Below are 20,560 nucleotides of genomic sequence, written 5' to 3'. Positions count from 1 at the left end.
GGTAGGTTTTTTTATCAATTTGGGTTTTTTTTTCTAAAGGGATGGTTTGTTCTTGCCCTCCCTTCCCTCCTTCCTGCCAACTCTGGCAGAAAATTTCACTTATTTTCTCATTTTGTTTTCTGTTGGCTTATTGAAATGAATCTACCCATGAAAGAATAAACCAGTTCTGGTGCAAAGGAGGGAACATGACTGTGCAGTCACAATTAGGGTGATAAAAGACTAGGGGAATAAAGCCCATCCCTGTTGGTGGCAGTGAGAGAGGCTAGGCTGTCTCTGCTAATCTGACCTTCAAAATCCTTCTGGATTTCTTCAGTGAAGTGCAGGTTTTATAGTGTACAAATCATATGCTTTTACAAATGAGTCCACTATTTTAAAATATTTCCCAGACAATGGAACAGTTAGATGTTTAATGGCTTCTGCATACTGATGTGTTCTATGTGTGCCTGGAAAATAAAATAATTTCTGTTAAAAAAATCTAGCACAGAAGTTTTTACAGAATTGCCTTTTCAAATCAGTCCAGTATCTACGCATCAGTAAAAGCAGAATGACATTTCTAAGAAATGTCTAATTAAGTATCTGTCTGTGTCTGTAAGCATCACAACTTATTTTTCAGTGCTGTGTTCTCATTTAAGTAAAAAACTGGTCTTTATCATCACCTTGAGATTACCTTTTCTAGTACTGTTACTAGAAAAGTGAGTGGCAAGAAAGGAATGTGAATTTTTCAGTATACTCTCTTCCTCTCTCTGATCTATAAATGTCTCAAGTAAAACTAATAAGTACATTTTTTTTTTCTTTGAGATAAGGCTTTTCTTGGCATAGATATTTTCCCCCAAACTGTGTTGTTCCCTGCATCAAAGTCTGCTTGAGTCACGGTAGACTTTTTTCCACTGAGATAAAGACAAAGTTCTATTTTATACACATACTAATACTCAAATTTTTGACATCTACATAGCCAGTTCAAGGGGCCTGGAGAGTACAAACCTCACTAGAGCAAGTATTTTTTCCACGCACACAGAAACATACATCAATGTTGACCAGATATAGTGTTGTGAAATTACTAGTCCCTGTGCTACCATCTCACTGAAAATTGATTGCTGTATGAGGGATCAAACCAGCATAGTTTGAGTAGTTGAAGATCCTACTTAATAATAAAAAAATCTTATAAAAACATTGTTAGCAAAGTGGCAATGTGTAGATGAAACATTTTTCCTGGCTGATAGGCCAGAGAGATGGAAAGGCAAGTACAGGTATTCTTATAGTCCCTTTGGGAGCTGCAATGTAGATGATATTTCCAAGTAGGACATTTGTGAAAAAAAGAGTCTCTAGTTCACTTTGGCTGCCCTTTAGCTTCTTGTTAAGCTCTGTTCTTTGCTGTCTGGGCTAAAAGTGACAGTATTTCCCCTATGTCACGATGGTACTGTAAGTTTTGCAAATTGCCATTAAAACTTTGTAATATAATTTATAAGGTTGAGGTCCTGTTCATCTAAAAGTAGATTTCTCATACATATGGAAACTGAACTATATTCTAGTCTGTCCAGGTGAATGACTACCAAGTCTAGGAATTTCAGGCTGGCATTGTTCATAAGGACTAAAATTCTGCATTAAAGTATATTTAAAGTTCTAGGTAAAGAAGTTTAGCATATGTTGCTTATAATATATTAAATTTTATAACGTAAGACTTTAGAAATATTTTTATTTTCTGATCTGTTTTGATTCACCTCACTATAATAATCAAATTTAATGTGACTCCAGTACCATCTTTAATGAGTATGTAAAAGGAATAATAGTTTGGTGTAACACAATGACTTCACTAGAAAAAAGAAAATGAAAAAAACCAATACCATACTCTCCTATGAAGACAGGCTGAGAGAGTTGGAGCTGTTCAGCCTGGAGAAGAGAAGGCTCTGGGGAGATCTTAGAGCACCTTCCAGTACCTAAAGGGGCTACAAGAGAGCTGGAGAGGGACTTTTCACACGGGCATGGAGGGATAGGACAAGGGCAAATGGCTTCAAACTGACAGAGGGCAGAGTTAGATTAGCTATTAGGAAGAAATTCTTTCCTGTGAGGGTGGTGAGGCACTGGAACAGGTCGCCCAAGGAAGTTGTGTATGTCCCATCCCTGGCAGTGTACAAGGCCAGGTTGGATGGTGCTTTGAGCAACCTGGTCTAGTGGAAGGTGTCCCTGCCCATGGAAGGGGGCTTGGAACGAGATGACCTTTAAGGTCCCTTCCATCCCAAAGCATTCTAGGATTCTATGAACCATACTGTCTGTAACTGAAAGCAATGAGTTGTTTAGGTAATACTGTGAAGAGCAGGACTGAGTTATTTGGGTAAATTATTCTTACTCTTCTGTTCTTGTGCAGGCTGCTGTATTGCTGAAGACCATATCTAGTTCACCCAGTCTTCCAGATCATGTGCTCCATGCTTTGAGACCAGGAGGACCTTGGTGTTTTGAAATGAAGATGGAGGCAGAACTTATTGATTCAGAACTTCCACCAAAGACTTCTGAAAAGCAAGAGACTGCTCCTGATGAATGTGGATCTATAGAACTTGAGACACAAACTCAGAAAGACAACGTGCACACTGCAGCAGACTCTGTGGTGCTCTCTTCAATGCCTTGCTTACTGATGGAACTGAGGCAAGACTCTTCAGAGTCTCAGCTGGCATCTGCAGAGAGTGATAAGCCAATGGGTGGTCGAGTTTATGAGAGTGACTCTTCTAATCATTGCATGCTTTCCCCTTCTTCCAGTGGGCATTTGGCTGACTCTGATACATTGTCTTCCACAGAAGAGAATGAGCCTTGTCAAGCTCAAGCTGCTGTAGGGGGAGACCTTTCTGCAGTGTCTGGTGCTGCAGTTGGGAGGAAATCCAGGAGATCCAGGTCTGAAAGTGAAACTTCAACAATGACTGCCAAGAAAAACAGACGGTCTAGTGATAAGCAGAATGGTCGAGTTACCAAAGCAAAGGGTCATCGAAGCCAAAAGCACAAAGAAAGAATCCGGCTCTTGAGACAGAAACGGGAGGCAGCTGCTCGCAAGAAGTACAACCTGCTGCAGGACAGCAGTACCAGTGATAGTGACCTGACGTGTGACTCGAGCACGGGTTCATCGGATGATGATGAAGTTTCAAGGAGCAGCAAGACAATCACTGCAGAGATACCAGGTAGAGGATGTTTTTTAAACTGAACTGTAACACATCTGACGTTTCTCAGCTGTCATGCTAAATTAGATGAGTGACACTTGAGAAAAAACAGGAGAACTGCAGCTCTGTGTAAATTTGAAGACTGCAGTGTATTAACAAGACATGGGCAAATTTTAAAATCTGTTCTGAGGTTTCAGTTCACTTTTGCACACCAACAAAGCATAGAAATGGTAAATTGGAGGAAGGACTATCTTTGAATCCTGGAATTTTCAGATCTTTTTCTTTGTAAGCCTATATGAGTTCCTATCAGTGCTGTCAAATCCCATTAGATGGTGATAATCTAATAAATACATTCTTAAGATAAATGGCCAACTTTACTTTAATGTCTTAAGACCACAGCTTGGCAGCTGTGTTAGAAATAACATGGCATACCTCTTGCCTGTGTTACAGTAAGGCCCTGTTCATTATTGCACTTATACTGTGCTTTCAGCTCTACATTTCAGTGCGTGACAAAGCTTATTGTAAGTTCTTGCAGATTGCAGCTGGTCACATATTTTAGGATATAAATATGAATTTGTTTACACAAGTGCCCAAGCTATATCCACACCTAAATTTTCAACATCTTAGACAAAGCTGTTACCATTTTCCTATGTCACAAGTACCTATAATTTCTATGTTTTTAATTTTCTGACACATCTGTTTTAAGATTTAGGCAGAAAATTATAGGGGCCTTCTCATCATTTTATTAGCAAAAGAAAGATTAATTCTTCAAGATTTTTGTCTGCTGAGTCTTTGTTATTTTATTAGCCCAAGTGCCGTGGACAAGATTTCGTGTGAAGAATTATTGCAGCATATTATACCATAGAACCATCATCATATCATCATATGGCAATCAAAAATAAAATCACATAAAAATAAACTTTTTGGCTTGCCAATTTTTACTGGGTTACATGTCTTTTTTCCTCTTGTGTTAGAAGTTTGGGGTTTTTTGGAGATAAATATCAGCTTCCATAGGGCAAGAACATTGAAAGGAAAACTGCAATAATTAATCTTAAGTTGCTGAACTAATGTTTGCTAGATGGATTAAAATATTTGCAGCAGATTTTACAAGTAACTGTTTTAACTGATTTGGTTATGGTGAATGATTCTGTCACCATGAGAACTGGCATTTTTCCCACATATTGCTAGGAAGTAGGTTGCACAAAGTGTAAATGTTTATTATTAGAAAGTCTGTGAAAAGCATAGTCTCTTTTAATTATTGTGTAGTAAACTTTTAATAGAGACCTAAAAGTATTTTACCAATTTAGTAGTTAGTCAGACTTCTAGCTTTCATAGTTTTGTGCCTTTTTATTTACTATATTTACACTTTGCTGGGCAATTAAAGTTGAATTTAAAGCCTGTCGAAGACTATTTCATTGAGTTTTGGGATAGGTTTCTCCCCACCTCCCAAACCCTCCCAAACTTACACAATAAATCCCCCAGGTTATATTCTTTTTTTGAGTCATAAAAGGATCTTGTGACCCAGAAAGGCACCACGTGGTATTTTCAGATCTGCTTAGATTTCTGACTTCCATTGCAGAGACCTGAAACCACTCTAGGGTACTTTGTGTCACTAGGCTCTTTTGTATTTGAGCTCTTGGTCTTAACCATGAGATGCTTGCAGTGAAGAGGTCCTATTGTAGTGCACAGAAGAACTTGATTATTCAGTGATGATTACACTAAGGCCCAATTTTGCCTGTGATGCAAGATGTGGGAGTGCACAAACCATGCTGAGGAACAATGACATTTATTCTTATTTCATAGCATGTATCATCTGCTTGATGCTAAATTCCATTTATGACATTAAAACGTTTGAGCTGTCCTTTTGCTGCAATTAGGTGCAATGTGTACCTGCCATATTGCGGTTTTCCTTTAGATAGAAACGACTTTGGTTTGTGGGAAATGGTTTCCAAGTACAAGAGAAAAACATTCTCTATAGAGATAAGGACAAGGTTGGCTAAAAACGCATCCTATGCTACTTGTGGGTTAATGAAATGTTGTGGTCTTAACAGATGCAGTGGAGCTGTGAGTCTGAGTAGGACTCCCAGCTCTCTGTTGCAGTGGTAAGTTCACATGCCATCTGCGATCCCTCTTCTTGGAACTGGCAAAGTACTTAAATTCTTTTTTTGACTAGAAAGCCATTTTAGTGCACTTGGCATTACATTGTGAATATTCTCAAAATTTAGGGAATGAACGTGTAGTTAGAAATTATTACAAGGTATCAAAAAGCATTACTGGAAATTCAGTGCATGAATGTCCTCTGCACACAGTCAAAAGCTAAGAGGTTTAACTTGATGCTTGAACTTGAGTATCAGGACATAAGCATGAAAAAACTTTTGCCTTTACTTTTGAAAAAGTCTGTACATATTGATGCAGAAGAGTCTTACAGGTAGCATGTTCCCCTTAGTCTTACTGTATTTGGACACTTCAGCTGTAGTGTTGGTTACTGTCTCAACATTGCTTATTATTGGGACTGATTTTCAACCAGTCTGAAAAATAGCTTTGTCAACAGAGATGCTCTAAAATTTTTTGTGACAGTTAATGTGGCCTTCACGTACAAAGGTTATACATACTCTGGCTCATAACCTTCTATCAATGCATGTAGTGTAACAGCCAACAGTTTGCTTGTGTGTGGTCTGAAAATTGAAGTGCCACATTTAAGAATACAGTAGCCTTCCATTTAAATAATGCAGAGTTTTGTTGGTTTTTTTTAAACCATCCACATCACTGGCTCTGAAATATGTTTGGCTAAATTGGTAAAGAAAATGTTCAGTGAATACATAATAATGCCATGAAGTTACAAACAGAGCGATTGTGCAATAGAGAGTCAGTTCTCTCTGCTGAACTCAAACATCATATGCATTAAAATACTGGCAGGCTTGGTTTTCTTCTCAAGAAAGATTTGGGAGTAAAGAGTTGAGATCTTACTCGTGATACTTTGATACAAGTATTGTGAGCTCCATAGGAGCTAAGCAAATTATGAGTTATGTTATTCTGAATGCTTTCTGTGGTGTTAATTTACACCTGAAAATACAGGTTCGATCTAAACTTCATGGGTGCTACTGAGAATCTCCTCACTGACCTGAGCAGTCATAATCCTGGGCTCTTTAATTCAAGGGAATGCCAGGATTTTTGAGTTACTGCAGATGAAGAACAATTTCTTATCTTTTAATGACTGAGCCTCTCTGTTGGCTTTTAAGGTTTTGCCATTCTTAAACACTAGATAGCATTCATGGCCTAAGAGGCTGATCTTTGAGTCCTGTAATAGGTTCTGCTAGATCTACTGTTGGTGAAAGTTTTTCCTTTAAACAATTTCAAATTTGACCATGCAAATTAACTCTGAATGAAATTGGCATGAGAGCAAGTCTGGGAATCAATATTTATTTCTGTGTAAACACTTTTTTTGAAAGAAGGAATGGGTTTTTAAAAATTCAAATATAATAGAAAAATATTGGCATTTCACCATTATTGTGCTTTCTACAACTCAGAAAAATCTGAATTGAAATAAGGGTGACTCATGTTTTAGGCTTTCAGAAGAATCTGTTGAAAAGTTTGAGTTTTAATGTTGAAAAGGTGTTGCAGCTCACTTTGTTAAAAAAAGGAAAAAATGATGTTTTTTAATATGCAGAAATCCAAAGGGGGGAGTACAGTATGTATGAGGGACTCTCAACCAGGTTACTTCCTCCTAAGAACTGTGCATAGACCTTGGAAAAAGCATCTTGCAAGGGTGTGGTGGGTTGACCTTGGCTGGACACCAGGTGCCCACTGAGCTGCTCTACAACTCCCCTTCCCAGCTGGGACAGGGGAGAGAGAATAAGATGGAAAACAACTCATAGATTGAGATAAGGCAGTTTACTAAAGCAAAAGTTTGCATGCACACAAGCATGCATGTGGCCAGTCTTCGCGAACGAAGATTTGGGGAAAGGTCTTTTTACCTTTCCAGCCTGCGCAATGGATTTTTTAGGTGAGACACAGCATGCGCTGAACTGAGCCCACCCTTTAATCCTAAGGTTCATCTGCCGGGGCCAAGCAAGCTTGGACAATGGCAGTGAGGTCCTCAGGACGTAGGTTTGTTTAGAGTGACCTTCTCATAGATGGATGGCCTTACAGGGCTAACGGGCTCCATCTGCCCGGGGGACTGGCTGGGATTTGAACCTGGGTCGCAGAGGTGAGAGTCCTGCATGCTAACCACTAGGCCACCAGGGGTCCCCATGCACACAAGCAAAGAGAAAAAAAAAGGTTTATTCTCTACTTCCCATCAGTAAGCTATGTTCAGCCACTTCCCAGGAAGCAGGGCTTCAGCATGCGTAGCAGTTGCTCTGGAAGTATGTATGGCCAGTCTTCGTGAACGAAGATTTGGGAAAGGTCTTTTACCTTTCCAGCCTGCGCAATGGATTTTTTAGGTGAGACACAGCATGCGCTGAACTGAGCCCACCCTTTAATCCTAAGGTTCATCTGCCGAGGCCAAGCAAGCTTGGACAATGGCAGTGAGGTCCTCAGGACGTAAGTTTGTTTAGAGTGACCTTCTCTTAGATGGATGCCCTTACAGGGCTTGACGAGCTCCATCTGCCCGGGGGAATTCCCTGACCGGGGATCGAACCCGGGCCTCGGCGGTGAGAGCGCCGCATCCTAACCACTAGACCACCAGGGGGCCCCTGCTCTGGAAGGCAAACATCCTAAATAACAAATGCCCCCTCTTCCTCCTCTTTTCCTTAGCTTTTATCATCATATGGTATGGAATATCCCTTTGGTTAGTTTGGGTCAGCTGACCTGGTTGTGTCCCCTTCCAGGATCTTGCCCACTCCCAACCTAATGATGGGGGGGGAATGTTGAGAGACAGTACTGATGCTGTGCTCAGCAGTAGCCAAAAACAGTGGTGTGTTATCAACCCCTTTCTAGCTACCAATGCAAAGCACAGCACTGTGAGGGCTGCTATGGGGAAATGAACTCCATCTCAGCCACGCTCCATACAAAGGGATGAATTTGGTTCAAGTATCTCAGAACGATGCCAATATAATAACGGGGAAAACTCTGTTAAACAGGATTTGCAGTAAGATACTCATTTGGAAATGTCAGTAAGCATAACAGTGTGGAGGAATACGCCATTGCTAGTTAGAATGAAGATGCAGCATATCTTCTTAAATTGTTATGTTGTCAGACTTCCTAAATTAAAGAATTTATATTTGGTTATTATTTAGATGATACTTAATAGATCACATAAAGAGACAGCATTGGGGCATTTCTTAAGTGCTTTTTTGCCAGAGGTATTGTTTTGAAAATAAGATATGAATCTTGGCTTCTGACCCCTTTTGTGATTGCAAATTTCTTTGCCTTTTATCTTGGCATAATTTCAAAGAACTATGGAGTTGTAAGTTTACAGATAGCAAAGAGACCAGTTAGATAAATGCTAACATTTTTAATAAAAATGTGGGTTTAGGCTGGATTATTTTTTTTTTACCCTGAAAGGCACCAATAAGGAAAAGATTGAATAAGGCTTGTTATAAGAACTGCAAGGGAAGCATTTGAAACATTGATTTGCTGCTACTGTAAATTGTAGATGTACTATGAATGATGCCTTTTAAAAATAGTATTGCAGGGTAATATATACTTCAATACCTAGTTTCCTCAGTTTACAAAACAATTTTGTCAACTTTGACCATGCTAGGTAAATCTTACCTTTAAAAGCTTAGCTAGGTTGTCTCACATATTACCATCAATAGTTTTTATTTAAATTGCAATTAAAACTTACTCAACATTACTTAGAGGTGTCTGTTCGTAAACCTGTGGAAATCAGAAAGACTGTCATTTAGTTACTTGATTTTAGGATAAGATCCCTGACTAAAGATGAGTAAACAGAATCATATTGGATGTTCAATACTAGGAGTATATGAACAAGAAAATTTTTTTTCACGGAGTAAAAAGACATTGAATATATAAAAGGAATCACATTTTAGGAAAAAGGTACCATTTCACTTAATTATTTTAGTTAAAATGCAGTCAGAGGGATGTTAATTAGTTACTATTAAGTATATATTTTTGAGCAGAGGACATGAATGCTGAATTTCCAGCCTGTCTGATAGGTAAACAGATGGGAGAGAAGACTTAAGAAGGGGCTCCTGATGGGTAGCATTGCTGCTGCTCAGAAATAGGATGATAATCCTGAGCTTTGTTTAGCTGTTACTGAAGGCCTTATGTATACCTCATTTATATAGTTCCCAAAAAGAATGTGTTGTTTAAGCAATACTGTAATTTCATGTACACAGTGAAATCCCAATAAAAATTTAGTGCCTTATGTTTTTATTAGTAAATATTTGGTTAGATTGTGCAACAATTTCTCTAATTCTTAGGATATTTTCTATTATTCTTAAGCTAGAGGATCCCACAAGTTTCATATTTACATATTAAATTGTCAGGTTCTGTAGCTGCTTTGTGTAGTTTATTGTGATGCTTGTCTTGCTTCAGAATTACCTTAGGTAACATTTGTGTGTTTGGATGGCATGCATGTGTTGTTTATTATTCCTCAAACAGGTACAAATCCTCTGGTTTTTGGGGTTTTATTGCTTCCTAGATGATTCCTGAGTGAACTCTAAACAAAAAAATATAGATACCATTGCCTTTTGTTATTGATATGTAGAGTAAGGTGATGCTGCTTCTTCTGGCTGCTAAAGTTCTTTCTGATAATACCAAAGCCGGTCATTTTAATCATCTTTTTGATGGATAGAAGGAAGGAGAACATTTTCCTTCCAACTATGCCGTTTTCTGCCTTGCCTAGGATTAATGCTAGAAATGCTGCACAGCTGGTGGCTTGTGCAAGGAATGGCTGGTGTGAGGTTGATCATTCCTATGTCACGTGTATTAACCCTGTGATGGAGCTGTGTCCATCAGACCTAACAGAGGTTACTTTCACCTCATGTATTAGCGTAGCATTCACATATCTTTTCATGCTTGTGTGTTCGTATTGTTTATTCTCTTCATTGGTGTTCATTGTGTTTTTAAAAATTAGACCAAGAGCTTTGGGCTTGGCTACTTTGGATGCTGCAGTCACTATATCAGCCTTTATCTCTGTTATCTTGTGTACAATTTTGTCTGTGTTTTAACAGTCTGTTATAAAAGTGTTCAAGTATGTAAGTAAAATATGCATAATTATTCAGGTTTATCAGTTAAACGTTAGTATTTTGGATCACAGCCTAACAGAACTAAACATGTTATTGTAAAATGTTTTTTGACACCTTCAGTTGAATTAAAACCAGAAATTACAAGGGAATTGGACTAATTTGATATATTTATAAAAAAAGACCTTTGACAGAATTGTCTGAGAATTCTAGAATAAAAATAATTTTGAAGCCAAAATTTCTATTATAACCTCAGTGAGTGTAAATTTTTTTTTTACAGTAATACTGTTGGCTGATATTTGGTAATTCCTCCCCCATTGTCATGTCCAAGTGACAGTATTAGAAAAATTGTTTTCCTGAGTTAGCATGCCTTAATAAACAATATTATGTTCTTACTTAATGATATCTTATCAAATGGCCTCAATGTCTTTAAAGCTGGCTTCAGTCCTGCTGGGGGATCTGGAGGAGCGACCAGGGAAATTCCAGGATTGCTTGACAGGGGCACCGTGTGGGATAGGAACTGCATAGGCAATGTCCTGGAAGAGACCATGAACTGCTTTGCCGAGATGCAGAGGCAGACAGAGGAGAAGTTCCGCATGTGGATAGAAAAGCTAACCCGTCTTGACACGGACAAAGAAAGCAAGCAACAACTGGAGCCCAGGGAACCTAAAATTCAACTAGTTGGCCAAAGAATTCCCCCTACCACACAGTCAGTGGCTTTCATACAGATGCCCGATAGCCAAGTACCTCCACAGCAGTTGTTTAATTTTTACATGGGCTATCAAAATGTTGATGCTACACTAGAGTTTCCAGTGACTTTTAATAACAGTTTTCCACCTATCTTTCCAGAGAATGGGAATATTGCAGAGCCTGATCTGAATCAATCATAAACTTAAAAAAAAAAAATCTTTGCAATCTTGATGTTACTTTGGATTATGCTAAAAACAAGGTTTGCTTTTCTCTTTTTATGTTTTTGTTTTTTCTTTTGGGTTTTTTTACCATGGTATTGTTTGGGGTTTTTTATTTATAGGGAATATGCATGTAGTTTAAAAAAACCCACAGTATACTCACATGCATGTGTCAGCACACATATGAACACCTTTAAAGATGTGTTGGGGGGAACCACCCTAAGCTTTTATCACTAAACTTGAGAAAATATAACTTACAATCCTTGTTTAGATACCTCAAAATCAGTAGTGCTATGTTTGCTACAGTAGGAGCATTGAGTATTCATCCAGATGCTCTTTTTGCATGTTAAAACATTTATATAAGTACCCTAGAGAACCAGACTAGATACAGACCCATAACATTTCCTTAACTATCTGTTTACTCCCAAGTTTTACAGCTTGAACATGTCACACATTAGTGTTTTCTTATTCATTTTTAGGCAGAAGTAATATATAAGCTTACCTAAAGATTTAGCTATATATAACAAATATGCACAACTGATTTTTACTTTTGTTTCCCATTTAGTGGTTCATTTTCTGTCCAGAGTTTTTATTAATGTCACTGCTGTGTTGCACATGACATATTTATGGAAGTGGCTGTCATATTGTGTGCACAAATAGGCACATGCATACATATATATGTGTTTGGTTTGGGTGGAAGTTATCTCTCATTTTAGGTGTCTAGTTTGCTGATCCCTGGATTTCCTTCTGAGTCAATGAGAAGAGATAAGCACCTACAGAGGATACCTTCTGGCAGTCTTGCATTAGTTGTCTAAACCTTCCTTATCAACAGTTTAGAATAGATAACTTTTGGCTGAAGTTAGGTGAGATGAATCACACCCAACTGTGTGTGCATGCATGACCTGTGCACACAAAGTATTGCTGCTTCCTTCTGTATATATGATCAAACTGCATCCTTAATGCTAGAATAAAAATAGTCTTGTCAGTCCTAAGATAAACAGCCATCAATAGATGGATTGAGCCTTGGCACAGGAATTTAGAGGGAGGCTTGACAGTCAGATAAGTAAACTGCAGTGGTCTGAAGATTGCTGTTCTGGGTCAGACAGCAAGAGCTGCTTCTGAACCATGTTTAAATGCTGCTGAAATAATTATTTACTTGTGATGGGGAATGCCAGAATATTAGCTTCATTTAAATAATACAAAACCTTGCTTTGTGTGGATCTTTTTATACTAATAGTTATCCTGAATAGGCAGGCTTGAAACTGTGATGTTTAAAGTAGGATTAATTTAAACTATATATTAGAAATCTCTATTTAATTCTTACTATTATCACCACACACAGGGATTTTTTGTCACCTCTCCATTAAGGCCTTTCTCTATGTCAAGTAACTTCTCTGTAGCTACCAAAAATGTACATTTATCATCAGATAGAACTTGCTAAAAGTTTCTAATGTAAATTAACTCAAAGTTCTAGTAATGGAAATTGAAAGTCTGCATAGACATAGTTTAAGTAAAGAGAATGCTATAGGTCTCCTTTAGCTCTGTTATTTTGCTTTTTAAACCACAGACACTTTTTTCCTAATTATTTTAGTGTGATTCCTTTTCTTTCTATTGGAAATATCCACTGTGTATCTTCTGTAGGTCTGATGGGTTTTTTTAATCACCCTGAAGTCAATGGGAGTTTTTCCATCAATTTATATGGGAGTTTGGATCAAACCTGTAATAGGAATTCAAGAAATGCCTTTTGTTATTATTACAATACTAACACCAGTGTTTTTACATTATTCTTGGCCTAGACTTATTTTTATTTTAAGTATGTGATGCCTTCATTAAAAAAAATGAGGTTAGAGAGCTGTGTTATTTTTAGAGTAACTGTTTGAAAGACTTTGCAGGAGATAATTTTTAAGTACTGGAATAAATTCTTCACCTTGATGCATAATTTTGATACAAAGATTTTGATATGAACTTGTTAAAAAACTCCCTAGTCTGAAATTGTGTGCATTTCAGGTAAAAGTTAAATGAGTTATTCTATGCTTGATTGCAATTTAATAAACTTGTCCTTATCTGTTTAAAATTTAGGATCCTTCAGGAAAGATTATTTGCTGGTACATGTATATTAAAAAAATCAGATCCTTTTGGTGTTCAAAGATTTTTATATATATAAATACCTTTATGATGATGATAAGAGCAGCATATTTTAAAAAGCATGACAACTTTACAAGTCTTCCCATGCATGCAGAAGCAGCTTTTTTGCAGTGACTGGTTTCTTTTAATGTGTAAGAGTCACTGTCGAGGTTTAGGAATGGTATCCTCCAATTTAGGGTTCCCACTGAAACCACTCCAACCCCCACTGCTTGCTCACTTCCCCCTCCCCTGCATTGGGCTGGAGAGGAGAATTGGAGGCACAAAAGGTAAAGATCGTGGGTTGAGATAAGAACAATATACTGGAAACAACGATATCAGAAAATTAACAGTAACAGCAACAATATTAATAACAAATGTGCACAAGAGAGGCGAGCAATTCACATGCAAATGCTCACCACTCTACCACCAAACCCAGCCGACAATACCCGACTGCTGCCCTGCTATCCTATCCACTGCCCTGCTATCCTGACACAGAAGGGACCCCTTCCCCCCCCACCCTCCCCTGCTCAGTTACAGGAAAATGATGTGAGGTGGTATAGAATAACCTTCGGGTCCCTAGCCATGCCCCCTCCTGGCTACTGCAAAAATTAACCCTGTCCTGGCCAGGACCAGGACATTATCCACCCCTTATTCTATACAATCTCTGTCATGCCCAAATCCTACACCTTCCAACTATATGCATATATAAATATATACACACACACAAGCACGTGTATCATTACCGTAGTCAAGGGCCATCCCTCCAAGATTTCTGTTGAGTTCATTTAGTCCATGACTGTGGGTTCTATCTGTCCTAGATGTCTTCCAGGGCAGGAGGGCTGGTGTGCTGTCAGCTGGTTGCAAGCTGCATCAGGAACTCATGACTAGTGTATCTGGAGCAGTCCATAGTCATTGTCCGTAGTAGTTATGGCATACAGTGGCAATGTCATTCAGCAACCAGTATCGTACAATTCAACATTAGACTGTTCTCACCCCAAAATCAAATCCTCTTGACGTACACATCATGTTTTCCCATTCCCTCTGCATTACCCACCAAGTGCACCCAGGTCCTTGAGCAAAAACAATCCCACGTATGGGTTTGCCTTTGCTTGAGGCAGGACTAATCCAAACTGTCTTCCCTAACACATTCCTCATATGCACCATGGGGACTTTATCCCTTTCTACGGTATGTGGAGCTTTTGATTGGACAGGGCCAGTTGAATTGGTAAAACCTCTAGTGTTAACTAACCAGGTGGCCTTCACTAAATGTAGATTCCACTGTTTGAAGGTCCCACCACCCATTGTTTTCAATGTGGTTTTTAATAGTCCATTGTACCGTTCAGTTTACCCAGAGGCTGATGCATGACAGGGAATATGATACACGCACTCAATGCCGTGCTCTCTGGCCTGGGTGTCTATGAGGCTGTTTTTGAAATGAGTCCTATTGTCTGATTCAATTCATTCTGGGGTGTCATGTTGCCACAGGACTTGCTTTTCAAGGCCCAAGATGGTGTTCTGGGCAGTGGAATGAGGCACAGATTACATCTCCAGCCATCCAGTGGTTGTTTCCACCATTGTCAGCACATAGCGCTTACCTTGGTGGGTCTGCGGGACCGTGATGTAATGAATCTGCCAGGCCTCCCCGTATTTATATTTCAGCTATCATCCACCATACCACAGAGGCTTTATCCACTTGCCCTGCTTGATTGCAGTGCACGTTTCTCAGTTTAACGAGACAGACGTGTGTTTGCTGAGGAGGGCGAGTTATGAGGAAGACCAAGCTCCTCCCTCTAAGCAATTGTAAATCCGAAATTAAGGGACTTCAGTCAAGGAAATGTGGAGAAAGAAAAGATAACAGCCCTTTATTAAAGAATATATGTTTATAGGTAACACAACAAAAGAATGAAAAACAAACAACAATCCTGCACCCAAATTCCCACCTAAAACACTTAAATACTTTTTGCCTTTTGGCACAATTCTAACCACGACCAGCAGGGGGCGCTGTTGGATCTCTGGAGGAGCAGAGGCTGCAGTTGCTCTCTAGTGGTTGGCAGGGAGCGCATGCTGTAGATGAACCCCACGTGGCAAATGGCAGATCTCAGCCACGCTGGCTGGTTCAATACCCCAAGGTCGGCCCCCACCCATCAGCCACGATAGCGGCAGCTAGCAAGGGACAGGGATGTCAATCTGTCCAGCGGAGAGCAGGAATACCCAGGAAGAAAGGGAAGAAACTCACAAGATGCTGGCAGTCTCCATGACAGCAGAGGTGGAATGCTGCCCCGCAGAGATTCTCAATGGAGAATGAACCGGAGCTCCCTCGGTCCTTGGCAGCTCCGAGGGGCACCCAGGCCGTAGGCAAAAAAGGACGTGAGGGAGTCAGAGGCGAAAACTCGCAGCTCGCTCCCACACACTGCTCCTGAGATCTGGGCAGAAGGTGAAGTCCCCTCCCCAAGCCAAAAAGAAAACCCACCTCCCCCACAGTTTTCCGAAGCAATTGATCTGGAATGTGCGGCTACTTAACCAGTCCTTTGTGTGTTTGTGACTTCGCTCTGTCCATCCCTCTCCCCCTCCCTTGCTCAACACCTTTCTTTCACAGTGGTAAAGGGAAAAAAATCAAAGCAGGTTTTTTTTTCTTTAAAACAAGAAAACTTATGACAGCGTGTTTCATAGTTATGGATAACCTGGGAGATAAGTGTCCATGGTTAAGTCCACCCCTCAATCGTGAGCCCATCTGTATGTTGCATCTCTTCCCTGATGACCTGAGAAGTCATGTGCCCACCAAGCCGGAAATAATTCACCCTTATGTTGCCATTCCAGATCCACCTGAGACACTTCAATCTTGGCAGCTCGATCCACCTGTCCATTGTTGCGATGTTCTTCAACAGCCCGACTCTTGGGTACATGTGCATCTACAGGACGTACTTTTACAGCCAAGTTCTCTACCCGGGCAGTGATGTCTTGTCACAATTCAGCAGCCCAGATGGATTTACCTCTGTGCTGCCAATTGGTCTTTTTCTACCGGTCTAGCTACCCCCACAGAGCATTTGCTACCATCCACGAGTCAGTGTAGAGGTAGAGTGCTGACTATTTCTCTCATTCAGTGATATCCAAAACCAGCTGGATGGCTTTCAACTCTGCCCCCTGACTTGATCCACCTTGTCCTTCAGTAGCTTCTGCGACTCGCCATGTAGGGCTCCATACAACAGCTTTCCATTTTCGATGTATCCCTACAATATGGCAGGAACCATCAGTAAAGACAGTGTGTTGATTTTCATTTTCTGGTAGCTGGTTATATGGTGGGCCCTCCTCAGCATGTCACCTTCTCTTTCTCCTCTTCTGATGATCATCTGAAATTTTCGCCTTCAGGCCAATTTGTGATGACTTCCAAGTTCCTTGACCGATTGGGGTTTCCTAATAGAGCCCGTTGTGTGATCAGTGCGACCCACTTCCTCCACATAGCATCAGTGGCATGATGTGTGGAAGGGACTTTCCTTTTGAACATCCAGCCCAGCACTGGCAGTTGGGGTAGCAGGAGGAGTTGTGCTTTGGTGCCAATCACTTCCGAAGCAACTTGAACCCCTTTATAAGCTGCCAGGAACTCTTTTTCAGTTGGGATGTAACAGGCCTCAGATCCTTTGTGTCCCTGACGCCAGAACCCCAGGGGTCATCCTCCAGTCTCCCTGGGTACTTTTTGACAGAGGCTCCAGGAAGGGCCATTCTTCCTGGCTGCAGTGTAGAGCACATTTTTCACATCCTGTCCTGTCCTGACTGGTCCAAGGGCTACTGAATGAACAATCTCCTGTTTAATTTGTTCAAAGGCTTGTTGTTCAGGACCCTATTTGAAATCTTTCTTCTTCTGGGTCACATGATAGAGAGGGTTTACAATCTGACTGTAACCTGGAATATGCATCCTCCAAAAACCCATAGCACCTCAGAAAGCCTGTGTTTCCTTCTTGCTGGTTGTTGGGGACATAGCTGATATTTTGTTGACCACATCCATTGGAATCTGATGAGGTCCATCTTGCCATTTTACCCCTAAAAACTGAATTACAGAATCACAGAATTGTTTAAGTTGGAAAAGACCTCTAAGATCATTGAATCCAACACTTAACACAGCACTGCTAAATCCACCAGTAAACCGTGTCCTTAATTGAGACATATACATGTCTTTTAAATACTTCCAGGAATGGTGACTCAACAACTTCCAATGCTACAAATATTTTTAATAATATACAAGCATGCACAAGGATATCAGTGAAGGCAGCCTTCTGCATGTATAGAACTCCAATTCTCTAGGTCATCTCCCCTAACTTCAGTTGTCTAAATAGTGAAATAGAATTGTCTCAGTTCTCCATTTCAAAAGATGGAAACTGTCATCTCCAAAACATCACTCTTTCCACCCTAAAGAGATACTTGAGAAGCAAATTGAACTCCTTAGGTGCATGTTTCTTCCTTATACAGGGAACCTAAAGCAAACTGCCTGAGTCAGCTTTCAAAAGTAAAATATCTGTGGTCAGGGATATCTACTGAGAGCAGAGGTCTGCTGCTGTAGATGCAGAAGGATACAGGCTATGTCAGGAAGAATGTGATAAGAATTAAAAGAAAGGAAAAAAGCAGCAACATAAATTGGGTCAGGAAACTGTTCAGGTATAATTTTAGCAATAGCTAAAATTAAGAACACTGCTGTACATAGTACCAGTCTGCAAGACAGGCTCACACAGCTCACCATCAAATACTGCCCCATAGAAAGACCTCTGAAGAAATTTTTGACCAGGTTAAGATTTTTTTTTCAGCAGGGAAGTTATGATATCTTGAAAAGTAACAGAAACGAGCAAATGCCATTCATATGCCATTCTCACCTAATAAAGACTGCATCCTGGATTTTTACCCCTCACACACACACATGGTCAGGTATTAACACAAATTCCCCAATTAAAGACTTAAAAGAGGTAGCGACAGCCAGGTAAAACCAAGGCACAGAGGCTTTTCTTCTACATGTTTCGCCCAGAACCAGAGGCACCAAAGGAGGCCAAAGGGTGGGGGGACCTGGGCGGGGGGGGCAGGTCCCTTGACCTTACTTTGCTTTATGGCAAAACTGGCCTTCAGGAGGATTTGAATTATTCTCCCCTTTCTCAAAAACTTCCTCTGCTGTGTTGCCCCACACAATGATGTCATTAATGTATTGCAAGTGTTCTGGAGCTTCACCCTTTTTCAGTGCAGTCTGGATCAGTCCATAATGGGTCTGTGTTTCCACCCCTGGGGCAGTCAGTTCCAGGTGTACTGGATGCCCCTTCAGGTAAAAGCAAACTGTGGCCTGCACTCTGTTGCTAAAGGAATGGGGGAAAATGCATTAGCAATGTCAATGGGTGGCACCACTTTGCTGCCTTGGACTCCAGTTCGTACTGAAATTCCAGCATGTTCAGCACAGCAGCACCTTGATTCAGGTCACAATAGTCTACTGTCAATCTCCACTCTCCATTGGAATTACGCACTGTCCATATAGGACTATTAAAGGGTGAGCAAGTCTTGCTGACCACTCCCTGGTTCTCCACCTTACGTAAGGATCTCATAAAGGGATAATAACTTTGTTCGGAATGTAGCCAGTGAAATTTCTGCCAATCTTCAATGTCTCAGTCAGGTAGTCTTTAAAAAAAAAGAAGAAAAATATTGAAATCATTCAGTGTGTTAATAGATAAAAAATTGGTTTTGGTTATTACAGTCAAAAATTAAAACCTTTTATTTTCATCTATTTCTGTTAATTGTTATTTTCAGTGCAAGCAGATGTGAATGTGAAAGAACAAGCAGAGGATGACAGCACTTGAGCATGCAGACTTTAAAGCTGTGCTCTTTCTCAGATAAAATTATCCCAAGGCACCCAGAAGACTGAGGGAATAGTTCATATTAGATAATTTCCCCATAAAACCTACCTGATGTTAAGAACACCTATGCAAGACCAATGGTTGTAAATGGTAAATATTATTTTCTTTGGTCACTCTTTTCACTTGCCTCAAAACTGGAGCCAGGGTTCAGCTGTCATAAATCAGCTCCTTTGAAATGAAAAGTGTGTGTTGATTTATGCAGTTGAATATCTGGTCCACGAGCTTATTTTCCATGTGAAGATGTATGTTTCTCCTTCTACAAACTGAGAGGGGAACCCCACCCTTCTGTTGTTGTTCAGGTGTAGTATAATCTACCTGATGAAGGATTTGGTAGGCCGTGCCATTAAACAGGAGTATCTCTTCTTGTTTTGTATTGTGAATTTGAGAGATTTAGAGCCCTGAAGAAACCAACCTTCAGATACCAATATTAGTGATGAGTCTGTATTTTAAATAAGCGTGTGACAGCCTTTGACATCTCTTTGAGAAAACAGATTCCCAATACATAATTTTAGATTATGTTTTTTTTCTCCTGGAATTTTTTTGCTATATTAAATGTAGGCATATAAGTTTGTCATGATTTCCATTATAAGTTCTTATTTTTTAAGGGCTTTTGCTATGAAGTTTTGGGGAGTTAAAATTTCTTCATTGAAATTTAATTTAAATTTTAATTTCATCCATTCTGTATTTCATGAAATCAGTCTGACTTAAGACTATTTTAAGATTATCAGAAGGAAACTCTTCTACTTTCCAACTCAGTTACATTTTGAATGTATGTTTATGCTCACATCTCAAGAAATTACTTGAAAACTACCAAATTTTTCACAGATATGGAGAATCACACATGATAACTTAGAGTTTATCTAATTTCCCAAGGTTTTATACTTCAGAGTAAAGAAACATTCTGTTTTCTTTAAAGAATTTTACTCATGGTTTCAAAGAGTAAATGCATCGAGTCAGATCACCTGGTGTAAACTGGTGTAATTCCAGGAAGATGGTGCCAGTTTAAACCCAACTGGCCTATTCATACAGGTCATAGAATCATAGAATGGTTTGGGTTGGAAGGAACCTTAAAGATTATCTAGGTCCAACCCCTCTGCCATGGGCAGAGACACCTTCCACTAGACCAGGTTGCTCCAAGCCCCATCTAACCTGGCCATGAACACTTCCAGAGATAATGCATCCACAACTTCCTCAGGAAACCTGTTCCTACATTGTAATTTTTAATATTGAATTACATGTTTTCAATGTGGCAGCTGTTTCAGCATAGGAGTAATGGAATGTGGAATTAGGACTAAGTGGCAGGTGAAACACAGTTTCCTGTGCAGAAGAAAGAAGTCTTTGTATAAAGGCTCAATTTA

General features: G+C 39.8%; 1 protein-coding gene across 2 annotated transcripts in view; it reads left to right on the top strand.

Moving 5' to 3' along the window:
* Window positions 1-2,455: 2,455 nt before the first annotated feature.
* The window catches only part of LOC113981342 (uncharacterized protein C18orf25-like), a 55,226-nt gene continuing 37,121 nt past the window's right edge, over window positions 2,456-20,560 (top strand). For both annotated transcript variants that reach the window (XM_027708692.1, XM_027708691.1), the window contains exon 1: window positions 2,456-3,161. In XM_027708692.1, the coding sequence (XP_027564493.1) occupies window positions 2,456-3,161 (706 nt within the window). The remainder of the gene's footprint in view (window positions 3,162-20,560) is intronic.

The sequence above is a fragment of the Neopelma chrysocephalum genome, unplaced genomic scaffold (genome assembly GCF_003984885.1).
Source record: "Neopelma chrysocephalum unplaced genomic scaffold, ASM398488v2 Primary Assembly neopelma1_96476, whole genome shotgun sequence".
Classification (NCBI taxonomy): domain Eukaryota; kingdom Metazoa; phylum Chordata; class Aves; order Passeriformes; family Pipridae; genus Neopelma; species Neopelma chrysocephalum.
This window is presented reverse-complemented; position numbering and strand designations above follow the sequence as displayed.